The sequence below is a fragment of the Biomphalaria glabrata genome, chromosome 5 (genome assembly GCF_947242115.1).
Source record: "Biomphalaria glabrata chromosome 5, xgBioGlab47.1, whole genome shotgun sequence".
NCBI classification, from domain to species: Eukaryota; Metazoa; Mollusca; class Gastropoda; family Planorbidae; genus Biomphalaria; species Biomphalaria glabrata.
The window spans coordinates 52000381-52027989 of NC_074715.1; the positions used below are offsets into that span (position 1 = coordinate 52000381).

The following is a 27609-nucleotide window of genomic DNA, read 5'->3' on the forward strand; positions in this document are numbered from 1 at the left end:
GTTTGTTTGTTTTTTTTTTTAGCAGGATCACATTGGCCTTGACTCAGGACGGGCAGTACTGCAAACTGACCCAAACTACCCGTGTCCTGGGCGTAATTGTCTTTTACAAATGAAATCAACATCATTTGGCCGGTAAACTCTAGTAATACCACATATCGTTAATAACAAAAAAAAGTTTTTTCGTTGACTTTTCAATTCTATATCGAAATATTCAAAAGACTTTTCATTCAACACCCCCCCACACACACACACACCGTAAGAAACAACAACAAAAAATCCTCTCCAAAACACACACACACACACTTGGCCCTAAAGGATATTGTTACGATTCTCTCCTGATCAGGCCTTCTGTAAACACTGCTAAACACACAACAACACATCAAGAATTTGACGACAAGGCTCCAAATAATCTGGTACTTTAATAATGGTCAATTAAAACAGCCAATAGTACACTATTGGCAATACATCAACATTAAAAATGCCTATACTGTACATCATCGTACTAAACTAATAAACTCTACTGTCTCTATCTCTTCCTGGACTCGTACATTCATTTCTGGACTCCACCAGGACCGACTTCATGGCAGACTAACAGTCCCGGTCTACTCGCTGTCCTGTCTTGAACTGCACTTACTTACACACTGTGTCTCTGGTCCACGCAGGCTTTCGATCACATGACCATAACATTGGACATATTTGCGTGTAATCGTAGTAGCCTACTGTCCCTTGTCCATCGCCTGAGTTCACGCGTGTCAAGAGAACCTACAGTTAACCCTTTCGCGCCGTCAATATATTGTGTTTCAGAGAGAAAAACTGAATATAGCAATTTGGTTTTATTAGCTAAATTTTTTATGTGTCCACAATGGCGAGTTACGCATCAAAGAATAATTAATTTCATTTTGTTTTAATATACTTTGCATAGGCCTATACGCATTTACGCAGGTATTTCCTATTTTAGGGAAAAAGAAAGAAAAATATGCTTAAAAATATATTTTAAACTACGGAAGTCTATTTTGGGTTGTTATAAACCATAGACTTATTTATACTATATAAGTCTATGATACAAATATGTAATAGTCACCTTGCGGTTTTTTTCGTGAATTGCGGCGCTCGGGCTGAGAATTTGTCAGAAGCATTTCTTAGCAAGCCCCAATAAGACAAAAGGAACCTGTGTTTTCACTTATAGTTTAGAGTGAAGCATCCCTGTTGTCTAAATCATCTCCTATTTTTTTCTGTCTTCTACGTCACTAACTCTTGTAATTGCGTCATTAAAACTTGGGTACATAAATAAAGTACAAAAGAATCTATCTTCGATATTTAATAAAAACCTCCAATAAACTATTCGAAAAATCCAACTGTATTTTGTGCTCTATTCATAAAATCTTCTTTTTTTTTCCTGTCCTCAGGTCAAGAGATTAAAAAGAAAAGAAAAGAAAGTGCACAGAATATCCGTGGAGTTGGTTGCCTATGGCAACGTAATCGAATCTGGCTTTTTTATTCTCTCTCCACAAGTTGTGTGACAAATGAACGGGACAAATGCCAAAGAACCATGACGGATCTACACGCACTGGGCGAAACAAGTGCGACAACTCTTAGGTAGAGCCCAACACTATGTCCTGGGGAGAGAAGTTCCTGCAAGTGGATTATCCTTGCACGTGACTTGCTTGCTGAAGATTATATTTCTAAACCTAATTTGCTAACGGCTGGAGAAGTGGCTTAACGAAAAGAAGAAAAAAAAGAAACGAAGAATTGTGGTACAGCAAATAAGAATGTAGATGATAAAATCAAATAATGTTATTTTGAATGTTTTGAAAACAAATATTCGTTGTGCTTCATTAATATTTTGAATTAGGTCTATTTAAAAATCTGGCCACATTTTTCAAAATTTTCACTTCACAATGAATACCAGCGAATGGCTGGCCAACAGCACCTCTGTGTATCTCTCGCTGATAAATCCTGACGACCATGTGACGGATAAGCCTTCGAACACGACAGTGGGGCCCTCCGGTGAAATATCCGACAAACCTTGCGGGGAGGCGCTGTCCTCGCAGACCCCTGCTGCCGTCAAGCTGCCTGGCTCTCTAGACGCTCTTCTGTACATTGTGATCGTCCTGATGTTCTACGCTTTCAGCATCGTGGTTCTGATGGTCAAATACATCAGGAGGGAGCGGGAAGAGGCCAGCCTGAGAAACTACTACAACGAATTCGTATCACGTGATAAGTTTCGCTCCGCCCAGTACAAGAACCGGCAGTTCATGAAAAGGATTTTCGGCAGGGGCAGATCTGCTGAAAACGCTGGGCAGGGCGTCAGGGGGGAGAGGGTCAACACGCCTATACCGTCGAGAGGCAGGCGGAAAACGAAGTCAGAGGGCAACACCATCACCCGAAACGGCAACACTTTTAACAGGCTGTTGCTAGAATCCGATGAGCAGGATGAGAAACGCTCCAAAGAAAGCTTCACGTTTCTAAGCGCCAAAAATCAATTCTGCAAGAAAGGTTTTTTCGGGAAAAAATTCTGCAACAAGCAGTTGTGTTCCAAGTGCGTGACGGAAGGGGCTCCGACCATCGACTGGGGCGACGGGAAGGGGGAACTAGGAAATAGCGTCCCTAGCAGACAAGAAACGGTGGAGATAAGACTGTACAACAATGCGGGTCCTAGCTCGTCAAGTAACATGGGCGGCGTCTCAGGTAGCAGTAGTAAGAGGTGCTACCTTTTGGAGAGGGATAATAGCATATTTTTTCCGATAATGGAATGTGATTCGGAGAGAGACTCGGAAGACGCCATTAAACCTCTCAACATGCAGCCACTTTCCCAACACTGGGGGAGCAGCGAGGAGATGGTCATGAGAGGCAACAAATACGAGGACCAGGCCATCGTGTCTTCCTGCTCCTTGGAAGTCTCGGAACTTCTCGCAAACATGCCACCTCTCGGGGCTTTCAGCAACAGCAACGACATGGACACGCTGGACGGTCTGTCCAATCTCGACAGCGAGGCCGAGAGCCAGTCCCTCCTGAACTACTCTACGAGCATGAGAGGCACCAACAACATGTTCTCGAGCATCAACTCCGGGGACAGCCCGAGAGCCAAAGCGTCCATCGTGGGCGAGAGCCCAAGAGTTAAAAATAGCGGCTCCAGCGACAAGCAAGGGCCGACCTTCGACGGGACGCACAAAGACTTTAGCGACTTTCTATCAGAGAGGACGTCTCTCCTCTCCTGTACGCTCTCCATCGCCAACGAGGTGGATGAAGAGGACGCTGTCACTAACCACAGTTCCTCTAAAAACTACCCCAACGGATTCTCCCACTCCAACAGTAACGGCAAAATCAAGGAAGAACGAGTCGTCGCTAACGGCAAACTCAAAGAAGAGCTCTGCCACAACGCAAAGTCCATTCTGAACTCCGTGTCCAAATCTGCGAACGGAGACGAGGAGGAAATGATGCGCCTTTTGACCAACATAACTATGATAACAGAAGAGTCTGGTCTTTTTAAGAATCTGAAATACTTTCTTAGAAGTTTTTCTAAACACGAGAACGTTGGCTGTGTCCACGAGAAATCCAATTTACTTCCAAAAGAAACTTTCTTTGGGCCAGGGAGCCCCAAAAGTGTGTTTAGTACTACTGACTGCGCTGTAGTGGCCACTAAATGTAAACCCGTGAGCAAGCCTTCTGATTACGACGAGCTGGATTCAGTGGATAATGATCTGTTGAATATGGATGAACTTGAAAACTTTGGCAACCGATGGGGATACGCCTATGACGAGGAGGAGGATTTGTGTTCAGACGGGGGCAAGTCCTCCAGCTTTGGGGAGTATTGCATGGGAGAGGCCCCCGAATCTCAGGTTATCGATCTGAGTCGACCGCTGGTGAGACGGCAGCTGGATTCAGAGACCAGGAATGGATTAAGTCTGGCTTTCATTGGGTTAGAGGATTCCCTGCACGAGGACGTCCCGGCTAAAAACAAAACAAACCCTCTGCTGGCTGGGTACGGGTCAGCACGCAAAGAGACGAAAGTCTGATGACCACAGAAACATGTTGAAATAGTATTAATGAACTGATGATAATTGATATCACTTCTCTTTTGTCAATGTTTTTTGTTATTGTTCGGTTATGTGTTTTACAGGACTCGTGTTATATTAACTCTGCTGTCAAATTGTACAGCATCAGTAAACATGAGCTCATAAAAGATTCTTTCGTTAAATAGTTATTTGATGACTTTTTAAGTTACTTCTAGAACTACATTTAAAAAAACAAAAACAAATTGACTCTTAAATAATAACGGGCTTTAGACTTTCTTGAGCCGGCCTGGCTCGTAAGACGAAAATGACAGTTTTGAACACGTCTATAAATCCTCTGATGGAACAGATGCTGAATAGTGGATAGAGCTAGTGATTTTCAAATGTTAAACTGAACCATTGTTAGACGAACCCTAATCGATCATTGAACAGGAGATAACGCATATTTTTGTTATGTACAGGAGCTATGCTGCTAGAGTTATATGCCGTTAATCACAACATTGATCATCAATGGAATATTTAGAGTGAATAGGCTAAATAGAAATCAGAGAAATATATAGATCTAGCAATAAAAGAAAAGTTTTTTTTTTAATCTATGACTAAAGAATTATCACACAAAAATTAGAAATGTAGATTTGATAAAGATGTATAAATAATTACCTCCTCCTGTGCAACTTATCTTATAATATACAGACGTTATTACGTCCTTTACGCCATGCATCTAGCCATGCATGTTAACCAATGACTTAAATTCTGCCAAGTCATTGTTTTTTCTGGCTGGCTCAGGCAACCCATTTCATGCTCTAATAACATCTACAATCAAAATATTTATAGTCGGTAACATATACAACTAAAATGCTATTTAACATTGGTTAGATCGAGATTATAATATGCACTATCTGTATGAGACCTTTAACTCAAGAAAAAATAAACAATTGATAAAGTTACAAAAAAAACATAAAACACTGAACCATAAGGCATAAATACAAAAACACACCCCAATAAAATACTCAACCACTAACGAAGAATATTGTTTTAATTTTACTTCCATATTTCCCACAGTTTGCTCATGATGGCGGATGCCAAGCCTAAACGGGTTTTTTTAAATCTCTTTTATTGATCCTCTTAACTCTTTCTCTCCTTAATTATTTACCACATTCTTGTGGAATCAACGCTGGTCTCGTCAGTTAGGAGAGAAGGAGTTAATGTAGCTTATATTTGACCTCACGTATTGAAATGAATCCACTTATTCTAATGTTTGGCCATTGAACTGTATGCAGCATCTCTACCACAATGTAGTACTTTTATTTAAAAAAAAAAAACAACTTTGACATGGTTGTGAATTTGGATGCTGAAAGTTGAAACGAAAAGAAGAAATCAAACCTTTGAGAGTAAATGATACAGAAAATAGGAAAATAAGACAATTTTATTTTTACAAGTCAACGCTCTTGCTGGTAAAATCCTGTGAAGAGACGAAAGCTTTGCTAGGTTGGTCATATTGTAAGACCTGACTCACTGTCGAAAGACATTCATCTTATCTTCTTATATAATACAGACGTTACTTCAAAAAAAAGAAGATGATTACGTCCTACGCGTCATGCATTTAGTCATGCATATTAACCAATGACTTAAACTCTGCCAAGTCACTGGTTTTCCTGGCTAGCTCTTCCATTCTTCAAGGTCCAGTGGCGGGAGCACGAAGAAAAGGTCGCCCAAAGAAAAGCTGACTGGACAACTTAAAAGAATGGACTGGCCTCTCTCTCTCACTCTCTCCTCTTGATATCCTCTTGATATCCTGCTACGAACAGATGCTGACAGAAAAAAATGGAGGGGTTTAGTTACGGGAATTGTCACAGTGCCCCTAGGACGAAAGTCAAGGGACAGATGATGGTAATGAATAAAAAATATTCAGATAGACACAAAGAGAAAGGTATATGTATTATTCCATATGCTAAGATATATAAGTACAAGTGCTCCTTCAGCCTATTCGAGCATTGCATGGGTTTCCTGAATCAGCCAGGCAAACCAATGACAAAGTTTAAGTCTCTCATGAACTTGCACGACTAGATTAACACATGGATAGGTGAAGGACGTAACTATCGTCTGCTTTTGAATGAACGTCTGTAATTTATAAGATAAAAAAGTAGATCTAGACGTCCATCAGACGTCAGAATTTTGTTTTATTTCTGCAGGTCCTTTTATAAATACTCAGACAGAAAGATAAACGCACATTCCTCGTTTCATATGATAGGAGAAACTTGTACATAAGACGTAATCATCTTTTTTGAAGTAACGTCTGTATTTTGTAAGATAAGATAACTAAGATTTGGGTGTATTCAAAACTTTCAACAGTAACGTAGGTCAAGATAAGGTATGTCCATTCTTTTATATTGTCCAACTCTAACTGGTTTAGTTTACTTGGTGGGTGCATTCAAGTTGTGCGGGGATCATGGGTTAAAGCTACTGAAATTAAAAGAGTCTTTTTTTAAATATATTTTGACATTACAAGACCTAGTGTTTTCATATTATATAAGATCAGATAAGATAGTGTAGGATCCCATCATTTTTGTTTTATTCTGCGATAAATTGGGATATGATGATGGTAGGCTATCGACATGGACAGTGGGCTTTAGACATAGACAGTGGACTCCAAATAGACTGTGGGCTTTCAACATGAACAGTGGACTCTCTAGATAGACGGAGACATAGACATTGGGGCTCTCGACATGGCCAGTGAGTCTACAAGCAACGAAAGCTGTGTCATCCCGATCCAAAATGATCTCACTTTCACATGCACACGAAGGGTACAACAGCTACAGCAGACACTGAAGACAAACAAGGTTACAAAGACAGTTTGTGTGGAAACACAAACTCAAAATCGGCCCCCCGAAGCAGGTTTCAATATTTTCAGAAGAATATCGGTATTAAATTCTAATAGAAGTGGTTCACCCAAGCAGGTAAAAAGGCAGGTATCAATATTTTCAGAAAGAATGTCAAAATGAAATTCTATCAAAAACAGAGAAAAATAGAGAAATAATGTTGACAGATCCTGTGTGGTGCCCAAAGGTCCAGCAGACTAAGGGATAGGTGAAGGTGAATGTGAAGTTAGATGTGAACCTGGCCTAACTGAGGTCTTATAATAAATATCTAATTGATCTAATTGTTTTGTAAAGGGTCAGTCTCTTAGTCAAAGCCTCAAGAAAAAAACATTTCCGAAAAAAAAAAAAAAAATTCCTTTAGTTTTGTGAGACTGTACGGGCGCTCTGCAATTCACGCTATAATATGAAAAACTACTTATTAATTGTTGTTTTAAATTATGTCCGACTTATTTGCATAGTAAATAGATTTTTTTCTCATTAAAAAAAAAGATAACATTTTTTTTTGTAAATGTAGTATTTAGTATGGCAGAACTTACATAACTTAGCAATAAAATTGTAAAAAAAAAATATTTTTTGATCAAAAATCTAAAACCATTTGCATAAATGTGTTAATTTATGGTAAATTTCATTCTCCCTTACAAATATGTTTCAAATGTTGTTACTGTTAAAAAAAAATAGTGAATAGATGTAAAAATGGTGTATTTTTATGAAAAAAAAAACTGCTTGCATAATTGATGTAAAATTAGATTTTTCGCTTTCAAAAAAGAAAAAAGTAACCGTTGCATCAGAACTTTGAATGATCTAAAATATCATGATGTCCGATTTTTTTATTTTCTCTTCTGGTTTCTGAGATCTAAACGGGACGGACAGACGGGCCACACAAAACTAATAGCGTCTTTTCCCATCTTATGAGCCAGGAGCCTAGCAAATATCCAGACTACAATATACACAGGTTAGGAAATATACTTTTTTTTATAGGGTAGGCCTATAGTATCGAATAAAAGTAACAAGCGCAGATTATATAAGAAATTAATGTGTCAAGACCGAATGACTACAAAATCTGCACCAATCTTTACTGAATGATTACATCCTAGCTACATGACAACTTGGACCATTCATCCAGTGTTGCCAATATAAAGTTCGAAAATAACATTCTACTAGGGATTCAGGGCCGGCATTAGGTATAGGCAAACTAGGCAGCCGCGTAGGGTATCCGATTGGTGGGTGTCTCGTAGAGTGCTAAAATATTTTTTTTAGGAGAAAAGTTGCGAAACTTAGATCAAATCTCAAACATAAAACAACTCTATGGCTCTATGTCTACTATAGTTACTATTGTTCAAGGCTTTTTCACAAATGTTTAGATCAACTTGTTAGACTAACAGATGTTAGAAGACCAATGTTTCTTCCTTTTGGTGAAATGTCGAAACGTTTTTTCTAGTGAATTCTAGTCTGTGATCAAGAATCTTCCATGTAGAATAGTTGTACTGTCGGTGCTTTATGAATTAAATGTACTTGTTGATTTAGATATATATACAGGGCAGTTTATAATTCTTTGAGTAGCGGTATTTTTTCGGTCTTAATTTTTTTTTTTAATTTGGACCACATTATTCGGCCTCTAATTGGATGTGATAATCTTTTTCTGGGGGAACTTCCGTTCCTTATTAAGAAGCTGGGGATAAAGATCTTAAATATATGTGTTGAAAAAGATTACGTTGCGTTCCTGAAATACGTTACTTATTGTTCAGAGACTTACCAGTTTTGCTGGGTTGTTGCCCTTGCCATGTTGCTTGTTTGTGTAATAAAACAGATCCACGAAATTACCATGAGAAATAAAATTGAAACGTCTTTGATACTACAGTAACCTGAGTAGCAGACTGGAGTGTACTCACATTTCTTGCACTGTGATGCAAATGTTTAGACATTAATCTCATCTAGTGTACTCACATTGACTTGATTTGTGTAGTTTGGAGACGTGTGTACACATCGAATGTTGATCTAATGTAGTGTGTACACATCGAATGTTGATCTAATGTAGTGTGTACGCATCGAATGTTGATCTAATGTAGTGTGTACACATTAAGCTATTGAACATAACCATGTCTATGTACAGTCATAAAACATATTTAAAAAAATATAAAAATCTTAATTTCCTTTACTTCTTAGTATATTTTTTTTTTAACTTTCCTAAATAGATGTAGACAATATTTTACTCAGGGCTTTAATTAACAGATTAAGATACTTGAAATTTGTTAGTATATAAGAGAACATTACGCCATCTATCACGGATGACTGCCAGGTCATGTGATATTCATTCTTGACTATCATCTTGATGATATAGGAATCGAACTTTGCCCGCCTGCTTCTTTGTAGGAGCATTGGGCTAGGAATTTAATAATCTTACATTTTGAAGGAACATCCAGAACAGGATATATAACAAACACATTTATTACTTAGTATCCGCCCTAAATTGTGATAAAATACATTACTTCTCATACAAATCATTTTCCTTGCTAAGTAATGCCTCAACATTTCTTTGGAATTCCCCAAAATGAAATCACTGAAAAAGAGTCTATGTCACTCAACAGAAATAGGAGAATAAGTTGGTCAGAATATTGATGTATCTTTAAGGCCTATGCACCTGTAGTTTCACTTCTGTTAATGCAACTCACTCTACAAAGCTTCGATTTTAATTCTTTAATAAATGTATAAAGTAGACCAGATCTAAACCTATAGCCGCTCTCTATGGCGCTTCAATCTCAATGAGATTAAGGTTATCGTCTACTTAAAATGTCTGTCCACAAATGACAATAGTTATACATGCCGGTATATATATATATAAATAAAGGTCTTGTAGTGTAACAAAATCTAAAGTTTGTGTTTCGACAGTACAGCAAAAAATATTTTTTAAAAAAAGAAATAAAAGCCATCCACAATCATCATATTTTATTACATTGAATAATGCGGTACAGAGGAGATCTGAAATGGCCACATTGATCAAAAACATGGAGTCAATGAAAACAAAAACATAGCCCAGTGAACCTAGATTGTTCCTGAGGGACTTAAGCCATTCAAACAAATCAAAGATCTGTAAACTGTTTTGAAACTATCAAATATTTTCCAGCCTATAACAATGACAAAAGTGAATTAGTTGGGACCAGCATCAATATATCAATAACTATTACAAGAGACAGCTGTTCACAGATTATATAGTCAAGTGATACCCAGGCTACAGCCCTGATCTAGCCTGTAGCACCATCCAACACCTCCCAACTTGTACATGCTGTGCAGAATACAACAGATCAGGATTGATCCCATTGGACTATTTCCCACAAGCGTAGAGCTGTACCCTTCAGTACTTTAACATTGTGGAGGTCATTGATCTACACCACCCTCCATTATTGATTGATGGAACATTCCTCATATATAACAATGAAGTCTTTCAGAAAAATGTCAATGAATAAACAGTCTATACAACTCGGTCAAAAAAAGGTTCCTTTCTGTGGTATAAAATTGTGTAAGTATTGTACAGAGAAACTATTCAAAGATAAAATATTAGGGCATGTGGTAACAATAGCTTCAAGTTTAGTAGTACATGCCAGGTCGTGCTAAATGTTACACCCTACCAATAAAATACCTCGACATACAAAATGAAACAAAGTAGCTTCTTCGAAATGAAGTCTGTATTGTACAGTTGAATGGTTTTTTAAACCCTAGACAATACACATGCTTCTTCAAACACTTTCAGCATTACAATTGCACCCAATCGCAACAAAAATCAATTCACTTGAGAATCATTTATAAAAATATAATCCGATCTGCCAATCGATATAAAAAAAATTGCTCCAATAATAGGAACACTTCAATTAAAAGCCTTCGATATCTACATGCAACTTAAAAGATACTCCATCCAAAAAAAAATAAATTTGTGGATTTAAAAATATCAACAAGACATTTGCCAAAATTATATACCTTTGTTTAAAAAAAAAACATAGCAACACAATTGGGCTAAGAAAACAAGTTGATAGGCCATACAAAATAGCAGCTTGGAATCAAATGAGAAGAAATGAATAAAAACAAATGATGACAAAAAAATATACTTTATATATGTCTATGGATTAGATATATTTATTATATACACTTACCAGGGTGATGGTAATGAAGCAGGAATAGAATAGTTTATAATTATAGTCTTTTTTTTTTGTATGTGCACAGAAGGCAAATTGAACTTTTCCATAACTTGTTAAACATGTTATTTTACAAGACTTTTGACAATTTTTTGGTTGTTGCTTATTTTCAGACAAGTTTTTAAGTTTAAAAAGGACATTGTCTTCATTTTCTTGCTTCAGTAATAAAAATGCATGAAACAATGACACAGAAAAAAAAGAAAGTAATAAAATGCACACATCTTATGACATTGACATACTCCTTTCGCCCTTTTTGCGGCTTAACTTGTTAGTATATATCATCTGTTCCTTATATCGCAAAGTGTTTTGGTATATATATGTATATATTTTTCAAGTCGCTAAAAGAGTGTAAGCTAGATTTTAAAACACCACCCTCTCTCTTAGTGGTCCAGAACTAATTGTTAAATTAAGCATTTACCGAAAATATGCTTGTTTGCATCATTAAGTATTTCATGTAATTTTCATACCAAGATTATCTCTTGAATTTATACATTTGTTTGCTAAACATCTTTATTGACCACACGAACATCTTTATTGACCGCTTGCAATAATTAAAAGCGAGATAATCACAACAACTCTTCACTGATGAGAAATGCATAAGGAATTATCTTTGAACTTTGTAAGTTGTGATTAGATTAAAATTTAAAGAGAAAACAATTCATCACGAAATCTGCGTTAAAAAAAAACACTCGACAATTGACTTGAGAGCATGATATTTTTGTTGCAACAAAAGGCACCGCAAAAAAAAAAAAAAAAAAAAAAAAAAAAAAAAAAACAAAAAAAAAAAAAAGGTCAAGTCAAGATGCTTCTTCAAGATCTACAACATAGTTGATATTACGAATGAAACAGAATAAAAGTGGAACATTTCTAACTCCACATTCTCACACTTTCACCAAGTTTCATGCAGCTGCCTAAAAATAGAATGTACACTTCTGTTCATGAAATGACCTGAAATGGAACATTGATAAAAAAAAAATGAAAGTTAGAAATCACAAAAGACTTTTCTTCATAATACATTAGTTAACGGCTATTTACTTACTGTTTATTTAACAATTTATTTACTGTTTATTTAACTTTTTCTCTCTTAATCGAAGATACCATCGTTGATTTGACCTCATTAAATTAAATAAATGTTTAATTTTTATAAACATGACTTTGTGTTATATAAAAAGAGCATTCATTTTCCTTTAATTCTATCCCAAATACAACATTTTCTGATAACAAACAACAAAGCTATTGAAGCTTTATCATAAAAGGGTAGTGAAATAGTAATGAGCGGAATGTAAAATTCCTTCGAAACGTGGACAAATAATAAGAGAGAAAGAGTTCACAATGAAAATGTTCCATAAACAACAGTAAAGATGTACTGCAAGGATCAAAATTTGTGTCTGTATTGAGTTAAGTCTTAGTGGTAAAGCACTTGGCTTCCAAACTGAGGGGGTCCCGGGTTTGAATCCTGTGAGGACTGGGTTTTTAATTTCGGGATTTTTAGGGCACCTCTGAGTCCTTCCATCTCTGATGGGCATCTGACTTTAGTTGGTGTAAAGTAAAGGCAGTTGGTCATTGTGCCGTGCCGGCCAAACAACACCCTCGTTAACTGTGGGCCACAGAAACAGATGACTTTTACCAGAACTATGACTAAGTTTTGTAATGCCATCTCCAGTCACCAGAACAAAGACTAATACATGGGGAAAACAAATTTCACGAATATTTATGTATCAGAGTTCAAAAGTATTTAAGTAACTATTAGACAAATTTTAGTTTTTAAAGAGAAGTCTCAAGTATGATAATACAAAGTCTTATCAGCCTTCGTTGTGAAGCCCTATTGAATATTATGATATAAACTATTCCCATAAACACATAATGAATGAAATTTAGAGAAAGGAATATGCCACCCCATTACATCTGACCACCATTTAACTATTGGAGCAGTTACCTCTCTCACTGTGTCTTTAATAAAGTCTTTTTTGTCTGACAAATCAAATGACGGGTACTTAGCATAGACCTGAAAAAGAAAAGGACAATTTAGTAAGGCAAGTACAACTCCAGCAAGGAATATAACATACTTGATGTTAGGCCAGCCAACAGAAAGTTATTGCCCAATTTCTCTGGCAGGTCTTCAACTTTTGTGAGATGACCAGTTCGATGTAAGGATTAGGTCAGACAATGTGGGCAATACTACTGCTGTTTTGTATAAAGTTATCTACTATAGTCAAGTTAATTGGCTTTGTTAACTATTTCTCTCCTAATTAACGATACCATCGTTGATTTGACCCCATTAAATTCAATTAATTTTTTTTATTTTATAAAAAGAGCATGCATTCTCCTATAATTCTATACCAAAAGTAATGTTTTCTGATTACAAACAAAGATGTTATTGAAGTTTTATCATAACAGGGTACAAATGTGAAAAAAAGAAAAATTCTTTCAGAACGTGGAAAATAGATATGACTTAAATATGAAGCTTGGCTAGCAAAGAAACTCAGTACATAAGTCTGTGAGTCATTAAGCATAAAAATACTTAAGTTTGCAACCCCAATTTTTTTTTTTAGCTTCTTGTTTTGCAATTAAAAAGGTTATGTTAAATCTTACAAGGAGCTTCTGAGACAATGATTTATTTTTTTTTAAATCCTGAAGTTTCTTATCCAGTATCTTCATCGCAATGCATTTTAAAATAATTAATATTAAAAATATAGTTTTAGAAATGAAACTTGTAAAAATAGTTGACATTAAATTCTATCAAACCTCAGAAATATTGCTAGACTTAGCCCTTTATATGCTATACTTACAAATAAAAAAAATTTGCCAACAAACAAGGACCATTAAAACATTTCATATAATAAAAAAAATTAACAAGGAATCACGACTCGAAAATGGTTGTATATCGAATAAACAATTATAATTTTCATGGAAATCTCATTTGGTATAGTCAAGTCTGTAAGTTCCAATGGCTTCCAGATACCTCCATTCTGGAAGACTATATATTGGAACATACAATGCAAGCTGCAATGAGTTTCTTGGCATGGAAAGATAAAGCTTATATTGGCGAATAAATCAGGCCTACCTGTTTAACAACTGTCTTCATCGTTACTTTTTCAAGATCTGCTCCATCCAGAATTTTTTTCACCAGTTCTTTGATTTCTTCATTCTAGTAGAAATGGGGAAAATAAAATCGCTTATATTAACACAAAAAACAGAAATAATACTCATAATGGAAATATATTGAAAAGTTGTACTAATATTGGTAGCCTGATTTCTGAAGCCATGACTACATTTGAACTCATTGTCTAGATACAAACTCTAACCACTTGAAGTTGTTATACTAATGACAAAACCTATAGCCAACTTTTCACATGCAGTTCTGGAAGAAACTGCTAAACACTAGATCTTTTACATTAGTTTTCTTAGCATTAGCTGCAAGTTGCCAGCATTTTAAAAGAGTCATTCAACTTTATAACATACATGAGAGTCATAGGAAGTTAGTTGAAAAGGATTGATTATCGAATAAGGTGAAAGGTCACAACAGGATACAAACTTCACTTCGTAAACTCTGACAACATTAACTAGTTATTTGATGAGCTTTTACCCAACATTAAAGTAGCCACTACATTTAATTATACCCTACTGATTTAGCATGGTTCTCATTTTAAAAAGAACACATAAGCAAGATTAGATCAAGTAACATATTTCAACTTACAGATCATGAACATTAAGATTAAGAAACATACCGAAGGAGGTGATTTAGTTTTACTGTTCAACTTAGCAATTACTTCATCATCAGAATCTGAAGACAGACTGTCAGACAATTCCTCATCAGCTGTACCAGGGGACGAAGAAACATGTATTTTAGTTAAGCTGTAAATTAAGTTGGAAAAAAATAATATTTGGACTACAATTGAGTAGATCAAAAAAAAAATAAAAAATTACCAGGTTTCTTTTTGACAGTCTTTTTCTTCACTGCCTTCTTCTCAGGCTTCTTCTCAGGCTTCTTTTCTGCTTTTTTCTCTGCTTTCTTCTCTTTGTTCTTTTTGCCATTTTCTTTAGACTTCTCTTTGGGTGCTTTCTCTGTGGCTTTTTTCTTTGGCTCTGTTTTAGCTTTTTTCTTTTTTGGTTCCTGTTAGAAAAATTATGTTTTAGTTTTTTTGATGTCACCTAAAATGTTTGAGCTACAACAATCTGAAATCTAAAGATGTTGTGTTTTCTTGAAACTAAATCAGGTCAATGCTTTGTGCCTAAAATTCAATTTATAAACCTATCCATTATATTTAAGTAAATTAGGAATGCTCCTTTAAAGAACTTGAATAGGCCAGTTACAATTTCATATGAAAAACTCCCAGATCATAAGAGTTATGATAAACAAAGATCTATTTGGTTATTTAAGCAGTCATTAATAAAAAAAAATTTGAAGCTCTATAAAGTAGTAAACTATGGTCTACTAGCACAGCAGGTCTCAAGAAGGGAAGACATAAAGAGATATGATTAACTTTGTGTTAGGAATCGTGAAATGGAACAGATGTTTTTTTTTATTTGCTTTTAAGTAAATATCCTAGAGGTAAATAATTTTTAATTTGTTTCATATTAACTACCGGTACAGATTAATACATTTCAAGATTAATCAAAAGCAAGTCTTCACTAATCAATTTATGTAGTTTTAAAGCTAACAAAATTCAGAGAAAATGTTTGTTAGATAAATGTGAGCAATAATTTAGTGCATTTTTTAAAGTGTCTTGATGCAATAAACCAGGGATAACAAACATTCAGTAATAAGCCAGGGATAACAAACCTTGGCTAACAGACCAGAATTAAACAATCTTGGCTAATAAACAAAGGATTATAAATATAAAACCTTGGCTAAAGACCAGAATTAACCAATTTTGGCTAATAAACCAGGGATTATAAAACCTTGGCTAGAAGACCAGAATTAACAAATCCCTGGCTAAAAAACCTTGAGCCAGGGATAATAAACCTTGGCTAAACCAAAAAAAAAAAAGATTGTATTGCTCTAAAAGGTTTTAATAAATTTTTTTTTTAGCAAATTCTTAAAACTAATACAAAAATTAATAGGACTTGATTTGAGGGTCATCTATAAGAAAAAGATTTCCAACAGTGAATGAGATTTCAAAGATTGTTTATCTTGGTGAATATGAGTTACAATGATTATTTCAATGAGTAGGATAATAAGATGATCATTATCAAACAATGATTGTGCTGTCCTAGTCTGCTTCATTTACCTCTTCTTCTTCCTCCTCATCTTCCTCAGACTCCTCCTCCTCTTCCTCCTTCTCACTGGCTTCCTCTTCCTCACTCTCTTCCTCTACAGAGTCCTCCTTGTCTTTCTTGTTGGCTTTCTTCTTGTCTCCCGCAGTGCTTCTCTTCCTTTTCACACCTTTCTTCTTGGCTTTCCCTGATTTACCTGTCAAGACAAGGACACCTTTCTATCACACACAATCATTTACTCAACAAAACATTAGTCACAGAAAACAAGTCTGAAGTTCAAAAATAATTACGGCAATGCTAAAAGAAATGGACAGCTAGGTTTCTTGCTGAACTATCGATCAAAAAGACAGTTAAAGGGCCTTATAGCTAATGATTATTGTTCTCCAATGCTCTCCCTTTTCTCACAAAAGGAGTAAAGACTGAGATCAAACACATTATATATACAGTGATGGAAACAGGCTTTAAAAAAATTTGACAAAATGAGGTTAGCAGGACATGTTCCCAATAAGAAAGACGCAGATACAAGGAAAATAACTAAAAAAGGATGTCTTCATATAACTTGGCGACACATCTTTATGAAAAACCTCAGGGGGGTGGACCCCACCTGGTAAGTGGCTGCAGACGTTGACTAATTTCTATTGAGACAGCTTGCCACCCAATCCACTGAACAGCACCGTAGGTCTAAGTAATGCTTATTTAAAGCCTGTCAGTATTTATAGCTCATTGGCCCAAAGTGTAGTGTTTGACCACATCAATAAATTTACACTAAAATGGTGCTGTGAACTACTTACTTTTTGACTTGACCTTGACACTCAATCCTTTGTCTTTTGGTTCCATCAGAAACTCTTCTAGCCTCTCAACCAGGTTGGACTTGGTGCCACTGCGCTCCAACCCAAGGACCAGACACATAGACTTTAATTCTGCAGTTATCATTCTAGAAATCAGAATATCAACAAGAGATTTGATGTGAGATGCAAACAATATTGTCAGAATTACAGACAGTGACTTTTATTGAAATCTAAAATAAGTTTTCAATGATAGTTTCATTACTTAAAGAGTCAATTGGGTAAAGCAACTATTACAATGCAACCATTCTTCAAACTCCACTACTTACTTGTTCATGATCCCGAGCCTTTTTTCATGTTCTTTGGAATCTTTCGAATGTGTGAAGCCTGAAAACTGACGGATATTTTTTTTTATTTCTGCTGTAGAACCAGTTCGTATATACAGCACTCTGTGTAGAGGCTTCAAGTCAATGGCTTTAGTAATGTTGATCTGGTGGTCAACTGAAAGAGAAAGGCAAAACATTATAAAGTCACAAGTTTCTTTCTTCATCCGGAGGTCACAACTACTAATAATTATTTTATTATTGCCAGAATTAGTCTGTGAAAGCTAAATGAATACTGTTCAATTATCAAGATTTTATTAACTGCCACATTGAAGTTTACTATAGATGTGTGGCCGAAAAGCAAAGTACTGTTGGGCTTGGCTACCTATCAAGGGGGCTGAGGTTCTACACACAACTCAAGCAGAATTGTGTTTATGAGCACCTAAGGGTAGCACGGAAAACCTTCTCCCAGATACCTCCTAATGAGATTGGAACATAGCGCTCTGAAAATGCTATAAGCATGAAAGTTGTGCTACTTAAAGGCTAAAAAAAAAACTTAAGTAAAAGTTTTTAAATGTTTAAGAAGTTAATTTTTTTTTTTAATCAGTAGAAAAATTAAACAATTGAAAAAAAAAAACATTTTTTATCATCATCTAATCACAAATCAGAATTTAAGCCCCTTAACTCCACCAGACTGTGAAACAGCTTCTCCGCAAATTTCTTATAATGCCTTAATCTGTGAGCCCACTAAAGAGGGAATTTTTGACCCTATGCAGAACAAACTCGTCAGAATCCAGAAATAGGTAACAAATGTAAAAATTTTATATTAACTATGAAAAATGGCTGCCTCCATCAGATCATGTGTTTACATCAAATTACTATAGATTTATATTTAAAAATTCTGAACATTTGCAATAAAAATTGACTCAGATATGTATGCGGTAGGTTTAGGCTTGTGTTACGCCTAAATTCATCAATGTTTTTGTTGATTTAAACTCAAAGTAAAAAGTCTATAAACTTTATTAAAAAATCATAGTTTTACTTCCATTTTAGAGAAAGTAAGAGCTAGATTGATAAGGAAAAAAAAATGTGAACTTTATTTGATATTTTGTTTTTTTTTGGCACATTGGCACAATTTAGGGCATGTTGTGCCCTTTGAGCTTAATTTAACCCTAGAGCTAGAAAGATGAGGGGCATAGGAACTCAGGCAGAGGAGAAAGTTAGGTGTAGAAACTAAAGGCTGATGGAGTAAAATCTTATAACTAAGACTCGTGAAATATTATAAATCAGAACCACAGAAAATAGAGCTTCAAAATAACAAACCTAGATAAATATCAAATCAAGTAAAAGTATTCAAGGCATAAGAGCCATAAAAAACAAAGCACTTTATTTTGGGAAAGGGAGAAAAAAAAAAAGGGGGGGGGGGGGCTAACAGCTGAAGAAACTGCATCCCATGCATGCATAAGGACCATGTTTATAAAATGGAAGGTAGATGAAAGTGAGAATTTAATATTTTTTTTTGTTGTAAATGTTTAAATCAGTCACCAAAACGTACTGAATGGAATATCACCAAGTTTTGTTCCTTTTCCTTCTTCTATTTCAAGTTTTTTCTTTTCTCCCAAACTCTGCATCATTGTGGCAGAGAGTCGGTCCACCTTCTTCTTTTCACGTTTGCCTTCTACAACCAAAGGAACTTCAAGCAGACCAGCTGAAATCAAAGTGATCAAAATGTCATTATTGATAAAATGTTACATTTGCACTAATACAAGGAAAAGTTACAACAGCATGATATGAAGCTAGAATTTTTAAAAATATTTCACCCCTGATCATGCTCCCATCATTGATTTTAAAAAGCCTTCTACATTGGCACGACACTCCCGTTGCCAATGTTTTAAAGCTTTTTAAAAGTTTTGTTTTCCTCCCATAATGTTTTTGATTGCTTAAAACTTAATATTGAAAAGTTTTTCTATGTTTGACATTTTTAAAACATGATTTTACTAAGAATATGTTCAAAAATATTTCCTAGATCTAGTCTAGATGACTAGTCCACAATCAGTGAGTTTTCAATTTTAATTTATTAAATAATCAAAAGTTAAATTAATTTTTGGTTTTACAAACAATTTGTATTTTATAAAAATGGCAAGTATGAAGTTTAATCATAACATGGTAGTCATGGTAGTGTACTATGAATGAACAAAGTGAATAATACTGGTTAAAATATTTTTTTTAAAATGCTTTGGGAGGGACAAGTTTCAGAGAATATATTTCACTACCAGATTTATTAGATTTAGGTTTAGACTAAATGAAAAGAGACATGAACTCAATGAGAATTATAATTTTTCTGCACATTTAAAAATCTAATTTCATAGTTTCAGTCTCTGTTAATCATTATCTTTTTAAACTTATTAATTACTAATATACTGACCACTTGTATGGAAAAAATAGTAAAAACCTTTAAATACATACTAAAATATAAATGAACTCAAACATTGAATAAAGTAAAGGTAAAAATAGCTGCAGGTAACAGTCCGTTGAATAGCATCCAACAAGGAAAACAATCTACAGAAGTTTATCATACTATCGTGCACGCGTGACGTTTTCTTTTGGTGTTTAATAGCTGTGTTTTAATGTACAGGAAGTAGTTTGTATTGGGCACGTTTTGCTGTCAAGAATATTGTGTGTGTTTACACCACGCTTAGTTTCCGTATTGTCTTCAGAGTAGAGGTAGCTTTTTAGCTGTAGAGTTGTTTACGCTACAGTTCACAGTTTCCCTGTTTTAACGGTACTTAAGTACATAGCTTTAGTAAGTAGTTTGATCTTTCGGTACGGGTGCGGCTAATGAAAGATTCTGTGATGGAGCGGCATCGCTAGATCTTGGTGTTCTTTTGTTTCAGGGTGTTAGGCTTGGGGCTATGATGAAGAGTATGGTCTTTTTGCTCTTGGAGCCGTGACTGTTGCTAGAGTTGTTTATCGTATTTGAAGCTGTCCATATGTAGGACTGAAATGAAGTGTGCGTGTGTGAGGTGTGTTATTTGTATGGCTACCAATGCCATATTTAAATATCCATGATTCATTAATTGGTATATGTTGAAACATTTTGTAATTTGTACTTAACTTTTATTAAATATTGTTCGTGTTGAACAATTGTTGATTATTCATTAACTGTTCCATTCAAATGACCATTTATTCGATGTTCAGTTATCATGCAACTTGATATGCTGTTACTCATTGGTATTTGTTTTATCCTATTGAGGTGAGGAACCCGGGGAATTATGTCAACCCTTAGATAAACCCATAAACCCGCCTTGACACATACCACCAGTAGTCATGTATGCAAGAGAGATCTGGACACTAACAGGCCAGTAGTCATGTATGCAAGAGAGATCCGGACAAAATCTAAAAAAATTTATTTAAAAAAAACATACAAAATATTTGGTTATGGAAAAATCCTTTAGAAAAATAAGCAGGTATACAGAATAAAACGGAATGGAGATCTTTCACCAACCAACACAAACCTATATTAAATATGCAATGACCCCCTTAGGCACTATCTATAACAACAAATGTTGGACAGATCACTTTCGAAGATCTGAGTATAGAGTATAAATTCCCGACTTAAAAAAATAAGCAATTTAAACTATGAAATAATTTTTACCCTCAAGACTTTTCTCAAGATTGCGTACTACTCCTCTGTATATTACTTACGCGGTAACTCTTCTTCATCAGATTCCTCCTCCTCATCATCATTCTCTTCCTTTTCATCGTCATCTTTCTTCTTGTCTTCCTTTGCTGTCGGCTTTTCTTTCTTCTGGTTTTTTGTTTCTTTTTTTACAGGCTTATCTTCTGGCTTGTCATCGACCTTTTTCGCCTCTTTGGCATCTTCTGACTCATTGTTTTCTGATTCATTAACCTCGTCACCCTTCACCTCCGCCTAAAAATTCAAAGATAGAACAATTGGTCAGTAAGTGCAATTTACCCCACACACTTTATGAAATGTGAACTGGAAACTACATTTAAAAACATGAAATTTAGCCACACGTTTTCCTCTGAACAATTATTTTTCCGTACTTAAAGTTTCTGATGGTACTACGCCAATGTAACAAAACAGCTACTAGGACTATCATTTCATAATATTTTTGCTATAACTATAATGGCTAGCACGATGATATTTCACTAGAAAGGAATACTAACTATAGATCATAAATACTCATATTGTCAAATGGTTAATGAGTATCTAGATCTTCTTACACACAGCAAATTCTAGAGATTAGTCTGTATTAGATTTAGATTGACTAGGTCTAGAAGTAGAAGACATTGATAAATTTAATTATGTTATAGATCTAGATCTACTACTCAAAGTATTTAGTTTATAATAGTGTTGTAACCCTATTGGCGACATGATAGTCGATCAACTGACACGTGACATAGGCCAGTGATACAATTTAGTGTGCTATGTCGATGGACAAGGGACAGAAATGACATGAACTTTGCATGGAAATATGACCTGTGTTATGGCCATGTGACTGAAAGTCTTCGTGGACAAGAGACAGTGTGCAGCGCAGTACAGGGAGGAGACCAGGACTGTTAGTCAGCCCTGGTGGAGTCCTGGAGTGAAACCTACGAGTCCAGGATGAGATCTTCACAGAGACAGTAGAGTTTAGTACAGCAGTATGGCGATGTACAGTAGTACAGTGTAACATTTGTAGTAATTTATTGTGTTGCCGATTGTGCCCTATTGGTTATTTATAAATCAAATAAATGTTATTTTTATCTTTAAAGTTCCAGATTATTTGGAACTGGAACCCTTGAGTCAAGTTCTTGTGATTGTGTTAGAAAATTAGATGTGTTGTCTTGAACCAGTGTTTACAGATTAGGCTTAGGAGAGAATTTTAGCAATAGTTGTAGATCTAGAATTCTAGATCTACTAGTCTAGTTTAGAGTTAGTGTCTAGACTTCATTCATCACTCGTGTCTTCAGACTAGATCTAGTTATCTCTAGACTATCTCTACTTACTAGATAAGATTGTAACTAGATCTACTTAAATCTACTCTTAACTCTAAAGTCAAAGAGAATCTAGTCTAACTATGATTCTACTAGATCTATATTAGGACTATAGATCTAGATCTATTCTAGACCTAGCCTAGACCTAAGACTAGATTACTGGAAATGACTGGATCAATCATCAATTCAATGAGAATTAGATTAATCATTCGAATTAGATCTATGTCTATACTTGACTTAATACTAGTATATCTCTTTAGCTATGCCTATGCCTTATGGTAGCCAGGTAGACTCATTTAAATCTAGTGTTGTGTGGTAAGTCTAGAACTTGGAGTCAAAGAGTGTAGTGTGCACGACTTGATGCTCCAACTCATTGGCAATGCCACTGACTGTCGATGCCACTGCCAGGTCTGGCACAGCGTTATCGATAATAAGTCATAGTAAGAAAAGTCTACGACAACGTCAAGCGTATAAAAAAAAAAGACAATTAGGCTACACCTAGATATATTGGCTATAAGCATATTTGAAGCTCTGTTTAATTCCATGTGAGATAATTATTTTACTCATACAACCTTTTGACTATCAGTAATTGTTTCATTTTCTTCATCGGCCATGGCCTACTTAGTTTTGTTGTTGTTGAACAAGAAGAAAATGGCGCATGACTTGAAATGAACCAATGGCTGATTTTGTAACATTGGGCGCAAAGTTTTGGGTGGGCCTGCAACTGTTTAAATTTCAAACGCTAAAGATCTAGAGATCTTGTGCCAGGCCTAAGCTAAAAGATCTTCCATATTAAAACGGCTGACATAGATCTATTATAGATGTGTAGATCTGTTCTTATTATTTCATCACTGTCACTGCATTATTGTCTATTTCCAAGAGATTTTTTTCTTCGGTGTTTCACTGTGTTGGGAATAGTCCCACTCTTTTATTTATTTTACTTTTTTTTTTAACTCAAATAAATTTTTGTTGTTGTTTTTTAGCGGCCCCCGAAAGGAGAAAATTTTAGACACTATTAGTTTTGAGTGGAATGTCTGTCTGTCCGTCCCGTTTAGATCTCGTAAACTAGAAAAGATAGTGAAAATCTGACACCATAATATTTTAGACCATTCAAAGTTCTGAAGCAACGGCTACTTTTTTTCTTTTCGGAAAGCGAAAAATCTATAATTTTTTAAATCACTTATGCAAGCAGTTTTTTCATAAAATACACCACTTTTACAACTATTCACTATTAATAATAACAAACACCGGTGGCTCATCAGAAGGAGAGATAATAATCTACCATATTTTTAACATTTATGCAAATGGTTTTAGATTTTATGTCAATTTTTTAAATTACATTTGTAAGTTATGTAAGTTCTGGCTTACTAACTACCACATTTGCAAAAAAAAAAAAAGTTTTATTTTTTTTTAAAGAGAAAAAATCTATTTAGTATAGGCCTACATATAAGTTGGAGGACATAATTTGAAAAAACAATTAATAAGTAGGATTTCATATTATCGCGTGAACTGCAGTGTTAAACCATCGAGATATTACATTAACTATTTTTTTTTTAAGAAATGTTTTTATCTTGAGGTTTTGGATTACATCACATCAGCTAGGCCATGTTCACATCTAACTTCACTTTCACATTTCCTTTGGTCTGCTGGACCGCTGGAGCACCACACAAGATCTATCAACATTCTTTCTCCATTCTTCTCTGTCATTTGTCTTTTATAGAATTTCATTCTGATGTTCTTTCTGAAAATATTGTAACCTGCCTCTTTACTTGCCTAGGCGGACCACTCCGGGGGCCGATTTTGAGTTTGTATTCCCACACTAACTGTCTTTGTAACCTTGTTTTTTATATAATAGATCTAGATCTCGAGTCTCTATAGCCTATCATAATTTCATTGTATTGTTTGATTTTTGATTTTGTGGTCCGCTGTCGATATTATTCAAACAAACTTTTCTAATAAAATATATCAAATGTATTTTAAGTCCATTTCAATAGAATACAGTGGTTTTATTGTTAACACTTCTACATTACATTAGAAATTCAGGTTCTCAACCTGTAAGTCGCCCCCCCCCCCACCACCCGTCACTGGGGGTCGAATGACGATTTACCAGTGGGTCGCTTAAGATCCTCGGAAGATTTTTTTTTAACTATTCTGACGTGCAAAGTTTTTTTCAATAACATCTCCTTTTTGTTTTTGTTTTTTTACTGTACACATCATTCGAGATAATTGGACCTGCTTTTTATTGTCGCTGTAAAAAAATATTTCTAACAGTTTACGTGAGGTATATAAAAAAAAAAGCGAAAATCTTTAGGATAAAATATGAGTGGTGACTGTAAAAGGCGCTCCTTTCCTGGTATACTAGCATGGAGGTCTGGTATTAAATGTTTGACAAGAATCAGTCGCCAAAATTCTACTTTATGATTCATCAATAAATGTTTGCAACAAAGACACTGCCACAAGAATATCAAGAAACAATGAAAAACCTCGTTCGGGCAAATGCCCGGTGGGCCGGTACCCAAAGGGCTAGTAGGACCACAGAAAAGGCCGCAAGGATGCCACTATGTATTACATTGTTACAGGTTTTATAATATTCTTTTACAAACGGGGCCCTCTTGAATCTTTCTACCGTGTAATTGTAATTTAATTTAATAAATTATTCGTAATAATGTAATAGCCTACATCCGTAGACAGTGCTACTAGTAGGCCTATGCTTTTAGGGCCTACACCCTGAGCGATTAAAAAGCAACATTAGGGCTATGTTTTTTTTTAATAGAAATATAGAGCTCATTGTATGCATGTGAACAGTTATCGATGCTCAAAGTAATATAATGGTTTTGAGGACCTACAATTGGATGTCCATCAAAAGATATGTAATTTACGGACCTGATTGTATAGAAATGCTTGGGCCGATTTTGACACCTAGTCCGCCCCTGACTAAGACAAGACTAAGACAGCTTTATTGATCCTTACGGAAATTTGTTGTGATTACAAGGACTCTTTTCTCATATAAGACAACACAACAGAAAAATACACATAAATACAACAGACACAACATAAAGAGTTCATTCAGCGACTACACACAGGTATCTTGGTGCATTTCATGTTCCCTGATCAATGAGTGGCGGTGATAGAGTCTGACCGAGTGAGGTACGAACGAGTTTTTGTACTGCTCCGTTCTTGTTTTGATTGACAGCAGTCGCCCACTTCGCGACGACCTGACGTAGTTCTGATGGAGCGGGTGACCGTTGTCTTCCAAGATTTTTTCAATTTTTCTCAGGCACTTTTGTTCAAAAAGTTCCTTTAAATGTGGTAATGTTGTGAGTGTAATTTTTGATACATTGTTTGCACAAACAATGTAGTTTACAAATCAATACGCTCTGGCTTGAAAAAACGGAGGAACTCCCCAACACTGTGAATAGACGAAAGCTGAGCTGGTTCGGTCCTATTGTAGGACATTACTCAGTGTCAAAGGTATTCTTCTAAGTACAGTGGGGGGAGCACGGAGAAAAGGTCGTCCAAAAAAAAAATCTGGCAGGACAACTTACAAGAATGGACCTGCCTCTCTCTTGATTGCCTGCTAAGAATCTAAGAATAGATGCTGACTGTGAAAAGTGTGTGTTTGGGGGGGGGGGGGGATTCGGTTACGTCACAGCACCTCTACGACGAAATAAATTCAAGGGACAGATGATGATGATTATGACGATGGTGATTTAACTGTATTTAAAATAGCTGTCCATGCTCCGCCATGCTTTTCATATTGTCACAATTGTTACATAAGTATGCCACCTAAATAGGATGAATACGCAATAGAAAAGTAACTAAGTGCAATTTATAAAGATAAAATTTCATTTATTTGAAATCTCATATGCACGCAAAGGCCCTCATTCACTTACCAATCACTGATTCTCCTACTTGCTGTGGACGAAAAAACATGGAAATCCTGTTATTACTTTCCTTGCGTCTCGAACAACTAAGCCATTTTCATGGTCGAAACCCAAGGTATACCCGATGACAAAATCGCAAATCTGCAGCGAATTCAGAACATCGCTAGTTCTAGTCCTATGAAAAAGAAGACGCGTTCACTTCATTGGCTTCCTGTGGATGAAAGAATCGACTACAAGGTGGCTGAAACAAATAAATGCCCAAGTGAATTGACCACTCCATATGTCCCTCAGAGAGCCCTTATCTCCATCGACTCAACGCTTCTGGTTGTACCACGCATGTCTTGTACGAGTGTCCCCAGCTCCGCGAGCTAAGGGGGGACTTGCCTGTGCAGTCACTGGACTTGTATGGTAGCTATGAGGCACTACGCCGGACGGCTAAGTTTCTTGCCAGAGCACTAAAGGGAGGATCAGTCCTTCCTGCTCTGATTTTTCAATAGGAGTTCATCTCAGGTTGTACCACGTTTCTCCCCCAATTGCTACGGTCTGCGGGCTTTTTCTGTACATGGACCAAAGGTTTCGAACTCACTCCCCATAGAGCTCAAACAACTTGCTTCACTACATTCAAGAAGAACATTAAGACCTATGTTTTCAAATCTTTTAACTCTTTCCGTAATTATTTTCCACGATTCAGCGGAATTCTTCATTTGCTCATTATTATTTCACTCCCCTGTTATGATTGGGCTTCAATATCTTTGTCGTTTGTCATCAGAAAATGTTTTATTTAGTCTAGAATTAAAGGGGAATGCTTGCTCTTTTTATATAACACAAAATAACGTTTATAAAATTAAACACTAATTTAATTTAATGAGGTGAAATCAACGATGGTATCGTCAATACGGAGAGAACGAGTTAAAATAGTTTGTCATTTGAACTCTCGTGTTTTTGTCTGTTAGTGGGGCGTTAAAATTAGGGAAGGGGGTGGAGTGATATAGAATTCACAGGCCGGAAGTGAGTGTGTTTGGTAGGACGTTTTAAAATGGGCCGTTCCAATTAAATGTAACCTATACTAAAATACTCTGGCCAAAGGTGTTGAAATGTATTGAATTGAAAAAAAAAAAGGGGGGAGGGGGGTTACCGTGGAGTACGGCCAAAATATTATTACGATGTCTCCATAAGAAGACAAGGGACATAAAAACACATGTTATTTTAAATGAATTCCTTCTTTAAGAATCTAATGGTGGTCTTGGCCTATTTGATTTCTCATTCTGTTTTTATTACAAAACTTAAGCCATATATCAACTCAATCTGTCTGTCTGGTCAAAG

The 27609-nt window shown here is 35.6% G+C and overlaps 2 protein-coding genes across 5 annotated transcripts in view; one reads left to right on the plus strand and one right to left on the minus strand.

Moving 5' to 3' along the window:
* The window catches only part of LOC106058914 (uncharacterized), a 99131-nt gene extending 90050 nt beyond the window's left edge, over positions 1 to 9081 (plus strand). For all 4 annotated transcript variants that reach the window (XM_056030263.1, XM_056030261.1, XM_056030264.1 and 1 more), the window contains one exon: positions 1407 to 9081. In XM_056030263.1, the coding sequence (XP_055886238.1) occupies positions 1899 to 4016 (2118 nt within the window). In that variant the 5' untranslated portion in view covers positions 1407 to 1898 and the 3' untranslated portion in view covers positions 4017 to 9081. The remainder of the gene's footprint in view (positions 1 to 1406) is intronic.
* Positions 9082 to 9820: 739 nt separating this feature from the next.
* Positions 9821 to 23115, minus strand: LOC106058905 (protein DEK-like). Its single transcript, XM_056029593.1, has 11 exons — positions 22975 to 23115; positions 21107 to 21332; positions 18957 to 19109; positions 17408 to 17579; positions 17085 to 17227; positions 16308 to 16489; positions 15004 to 15190; positions 14805 to 14893; positions 14141 to 14224; positions 13013 to 13081; positions 9821 to 12024 (listed from the first exon to the last, which is right to left on the minus strand). The coding sequence occupies exons 1-11, from the start codon at positions 23014 to 23016 to the stop codon at positions 12013 to 12015; spliced, it is 1359 nt and encodes a 452-aa protein (XP_055885568.1). The 5' UTR covers positions 23017 to 23115; the 3' UTR covers positions 9821 to 12012.
* Positions 23116 to 27609: the final 4494 nt, after the last annotated feature.